This window comes from Solanum pennellii, chromosome 6 (assembly GCF_001406875.1).
Source record: "Solanum pennellii chromosome 6, SPENNV200".
Classification (NCBI taxonomy): Eukaryota; Viridiplantae; Streptophyta; class Magnoliopsida; order Solanales; family Solanaceae; genus Solanum; species Solanum pennellii.
In genome coordinates this window covers 11,153,394-11,158,955 of record NC_028642.1, presented here as the reverse complement: position 1 = coordinate 11,158,955, position 5,562 = coordinate 11,153,394, and the positions used below count along the sequence as shown (strand labels likewise).

At 36.0% G+C, this 5,562-nt stretch overlaps 1 protein-coding gene across 1 annotated transcript; it reads right to left on the bottom strand.

Moving 5' to 3' along the window:
- Window positions 1-807: 807 nt before the first annotated feature.
- On the bottom strand, window positions 808-1,413 carry LOC107022110. Its single transcript, XM_015222817.1, has one exon. It carries the CDS (start codon window positions 1,411-1,413, stop codon window positions 808-810), a length of 606 nt encoding a protein of 201 aa, XP_015078303.1.
- Window positions 1,414-5,562: the final 4,149 nt, after the last annotated feature.

Here is a 5,562-nt window from a genome sequence, read left to right as displayed (position 1 = left end):
TAGGTGACGTAGTCGTCAAACGTCTTGGTCGTCCCTTGACGTTTGACTTCCAATGCACCCTTTACTCTAGACGCTGCCTCAATACCACATTGTAATCCATTTTAGGACCTTAAACCCTAATTAAAACCATGTTATGATCTAGCTTCACCTAAGTCATTTTCGAGGTATTACATTCTCCCCCACTTGGACAACATTCGTCCTCGAATGACACATGCAACTCTCAGAACACTTCCAACAGAAGAGACTCAACTAGAAGCTTATGACCATACCATATAACACATTATACAACATACAATCAAGTATAAACATCAATTTCAAAAAATTAAGAGAATCACAACACAACAAGAAACTACAACAAATTCTACAACTCATTATGCCATAAAACTCACATCCTCTATTCAAAATAGTAAAAACTCATTTTATATTCAATATCATGCTCATATACATCAGTTATAACAACCTTACAACAATTTTCGACCAAACAATGAATTAGTCAATTTCTCAAAAATTTTACAGTGAGCAGAAATCCTTGGCAACTTTTCAATAAATTTTAAACATTTTTCGAAAATGCAACTTTTAGGTAATTCATGAAGGAAACATGATAATATGCAAGATAATTCATGTAAACACATTTTCTAAAATAATCATAACTTCAGGAAATGCACAATGTAAGGAATTAATGAAATTCAATATCAACAAGACCCCTAAACAACATGCATATGAAACATACTTCGATGACCATCTAGCCCATTTATTAATCATACTCCCATACTTACAAGGAACTCATACCACTAAAATACATAACTACTAGAACTTACCAACATCATCATCATCATCCCCATACGACTTTGATCCTCTTGCTCGGAGTGCATAGAAACGAGCCTTTGCCTTTGTAGAATCATTACCCGGAACATTAGGAGTAACTTGCTTACCCTCTATTCCTCTAGCAACAATGGTACGACAATCTCTTACCTTATGATCATCCTTCCCACAATGAAAGCAACCACTAGTATCGGCTAGACACTTCTTCCCATAATGTTTCTTTCCACAAGTAGCACAAGTAGGCTTGCCATCTTGATAAGCACCTCCTTTCTCAAGTTTGACCTCGGGAGCACTAGGTCCCTCTTGATTTTGAGCCCTCTTCTTGAACCTAGGCTGATCTTGCTCACTTGGTCCACTTATATTCAAATTTGTAAACATCCTCTTAACTTTGGACTCCTCCATAGATTGAGCACACACCATGAGTGTAGCTAAGGTCATATCATCTTGTAACATGGACGTACAACATTCTTCCCTCACAAGGTCGGCAACACCCATCACAAACCTACTCATCTCATCACTAGGCTTAGACACCAAAGATGTTGCATATTTAGACATCATAGTGAACGTCAAAGAATACTCTTCCACACTCATGTTGCTTTGCTTGATATGGATAAACTCCTCTACCTTCACTTTCCTCCTCTCAAGGGAAAGTATATTCCCAAGAAAGCCTCCTTGAATTCCTCCCACTCTATAGGACCCGACTCAACCGGCCTATTGCCTTTCCATTGTGTGTACCACACTTGAGAAACATCTTTCAATTGATACGAAGCCAACTCTGATTTCTCCCTAGAATTCACTCCCATAGCATGCACTATCTTATACACCTCATCTAGGAACTCTTGGGAATCCTCTCCCACCTTAGAGCCAAGAAAGATAGGATGATTCATCCTCACAAAGTCTCTCAATATAGATGTCATGGTGCTACCCCCTACATTCACTCTAGGTGCAAGACCCATATTCACATGGGTAGTCAAAGCTCAGGCTAAAGTAAGTAAAGCCTCTCTTATTTCCCCATTAGTCATTTCCGGGTGAACAATCGAAACCTCATTACCTTGACCTCCGATAGGGGCTTGAGCAACTTGAGGTACTTACTCAAGTTGAGTATGAATCTCCTCATTCACATAATTCTCCTTAACACTCCTAGCCGGTGTCCTCCTCGTACTCATCTTCCTAAAAACAGAAGGAAAGCCATAAGAAAAGAGTACTAGTAACTTCTATTCTACGTACAACATAGGAGTAGAAAAGAAGAGAAACTCTATCGTCCTATAGACTCTCGCCCATAGATGTGTCGCGAATCACAGGGATGGTCAAGTCACTACAAGACGTGACTGGATGAGACTTTTTGCTTCCCTAAGACCACTTTCGTAAATTATGCTTAGATACCATGTTTTCACATCTCGAAACCACACCCTAGAACATATGGCATTATCGGAATGAAACCGGCGTACTTGGCCTCTCTGAGGTATTGTACAAGCCCTTCTGTATCGTTCATCTCATATAAACATATGAAAAGTAGTGCAGAATTAGAACTTTTCACAAACATTCTGTAAGTCGATAAAATATCTTCCATATAAAACTCATACGAAATACTAAGTCTCATTTCATTTAATTATAGACACAAGAATACTTTGAGACACGGCCCATACACAATAGAAATAAGTACTACTATGGCCATTATAATACTTCGATAAAGGAACTACAAGACATCTATGCCCTCGAGTCAAATGAGGACATAATTCAACTTGCTTGAACGATCTTCTAATCCAAACATAGCTCTCCAAAAGAACCTTCACTTACTAATCACTTTATAGATAGATAAAAACATGAAATTAGTACAAAAACATGTACTATGTATTGCATAATGCATAAAATCATGAAAATGGACATTTATTTGAAATATGCATCTTTTGACTTAAACATCATAATAATCATAAGACCAACATTTAACACCATAGAAACACATTAGAAATCACTTAAGCAATTTATAATATATTTAAACAAACCTTATAGCGACTTATATCCCTGTTATATTGAAGTTCTTTCACCGTACAAAAGTTTCTTAGCTTCACCATAGACACTTTATAGCATGCAATTCCCTCACTAAAAGTTATCCTAAGAGTGACTTTAGTAATACAAACAGAGACCACATATACACCCTCTCTAGGCACACCTAAATGATTCTTAAGACCACCTATAATGATATACACACACTTAGAATACATCAAACACATTAATATGAGGCCCTCCTACCAAAGGTAATTCTAAGTCTCACTTGAGTGAGTTGTGAAGCGACCGCCCATACAATTCCTTGCACACACTAAAGAGATCCTATAGATTACCTAAAATAGAATCATTCTCACTTAATACAACAAACATATAAATAATATGACATTCTCTTTCCAAAGGATATCAAAAGACTTACTTAAGTAAATCATGAAGATAACGTCCATGATTGACCTCTTCAATATTACCTAAATAATACTTAAGACTACCTAAGGTTTAGATCATGTCTACATAATCAATCATCTTCCCTAACTAGTCATTCACTCATCTAGGTAAGATACGAAGTGACCATTCCTATTCCCCTTCACACCTTAACTATACAACCCGTAACTACTCTAGGTAAGTACTTGTTCATTTAACATGCTTTCTTAACTTAGGACATTACATTCATTAGTTCATTCAGACTCATTCATCACACAAAGACAGTCAAGTATTGGTCTTGTACAGGACCTAGGGACTCTCACTAACATATTCAAAGCTTATTTTGCAATGCCTAGATAGCATCCCATACTGTAACAATCCTAAAAATGAATATTCTAAGTAATGTTTAGTGTGTCTAGAATGCCTACGATAAGACCGGGTTCACACGAATTGATGCGCGTAGAACCAGACCTCTAAACCCTTGCGATAGCCAAGACAACTAACTTGGGGAGTTATTTTAGCTAGGACAGGTTGGGTCCAGCCATATAGGGATCCCGAATATGAAGATTTACTCGGATGAGTCTTTACCGGACTTAAAAAGGGGAAATCTTAAGATTGGATGGTCTAGTGGTAAAATGTTCTTTTTCCAGGATAATGTTAGTATATTAATTATCCTAAATATGTAATTAATTATTTAATTAATAAGGTGGAGGGGCATTTTTGGGTAGAGAGGGCCGAAATTGCCCTTTTAGCAAAATCTTGCTCCACCCAAGTTCGAACCTAGGTGGGAGCAATGATTTAATTTGTTTTATTGAAATTGGTAGATTAATTTAATAAATTAATAATTAATGGATAATTAAAAATAAAAAGGAAATAAGATTTTTATTATTAGTAATCATTAATTAATTTGACTAAGTCTTGCGAACAAGTCCTAGTTCTAAGGGGACACTACCTCAGACTTCTCTCTTTCACGCCTATCTATCTATCTCTCACGTGTGCCTCTCTCTCATCTTCACGTATTCTCTCTACTTTACAAAACAGAAAAAACAAAACAAAAGTTCTTCACACTTGAAGAACTTACAAAAAAATACAAACAAACAAGCTAATCGAAGAAACGAAAAGTTCACAAAATTTCTAGTCGGGAAAGGTGTGAGATTTGTTAGAGGACGTGCATTGGTGGTGGGTTTTGGGCAGAAAGTTCAAGTGTTGAACAATGTTAAAATCAGGTATGGGTTTATCTCCTGGACTCCTTTCTCCAACATAATTTTCTTTCCCATGAATTCAATCAATTTTGAAACGAGGGTTGTTCCCGCTCTTGTCGAACTCCTTGTCCCTAGTATCCCTTTGATCTCAATGTGAAATAGGTTAGAGATCATGTTGTTAGTATGTTTGCTGGAGGTTTAAGTATGAAGTGTGATTTTCATGATAATGTTTTCATGATTATGTGTTTGGAAATGTGAGCATGTTAACTTATGTCAACCGAAAGTATGTGAAAAATGATATGTTTTTATGGTTGAATTTTATGTGCGAATGTTTGTGTAAATCATGAGGTGTAAAAGTGGTGTAATGTTGCTAGATGCAATCGTAATTCTTTGCTGAATACAATCATAAAAAGATTACACATAAAGATGTACCAAATGATCCACTAAAGACCTTAAAGATTAACGTATGAATGATGATAAAAATAAGCTGAAAATAGTGAACAAATTTCCAGCATTTGGTAGGTTGGGTTCGGCCAAACAAAGTGATACAAAATGCAATAAAAAATGAATGTAAAATAAGTGAAATAACTAAGGAATGAACCCAAGACATCATTAGATGAAAGCTACAAAAAAATCAACAAAAGATTACGACAAAAATGGATTGAAAGAGACTAAATTTCCAGACTGCTAGAAATTGTAGTCTCGGCCATCTTTTAAAAAAATGATCTTCGTTTAATTTTTTTTAAATGTGAGGCCATTGGGGATTGAAACCATGACCTCACTCAATGAAAATTTCATAAAAATTTCGTGAGAAAAATGCAAGGAAAAATAGATGTGGTGAGTGGGAATTGAACCCACAACCTCTTGAATAGATGAGAGAGTTAGGAGAAAATAAATGTGGAGAGTGAGGATTGAACCCACAACCTCTTGGATAGGTTATAAACATAAGAGATAAATTAAAAAATAATAATGAGCTTGCGGGTTATTCAACCCACAACCTCCTTGACTTAAATGAAAAAGGAGAGGAGAAAAAGAAAGGAAATATTATGGGTTAGATGGGGATCGAACTAGGGTCTCTCAAATCTGAAAAATGCAATTATCAAGTTTAAAATAA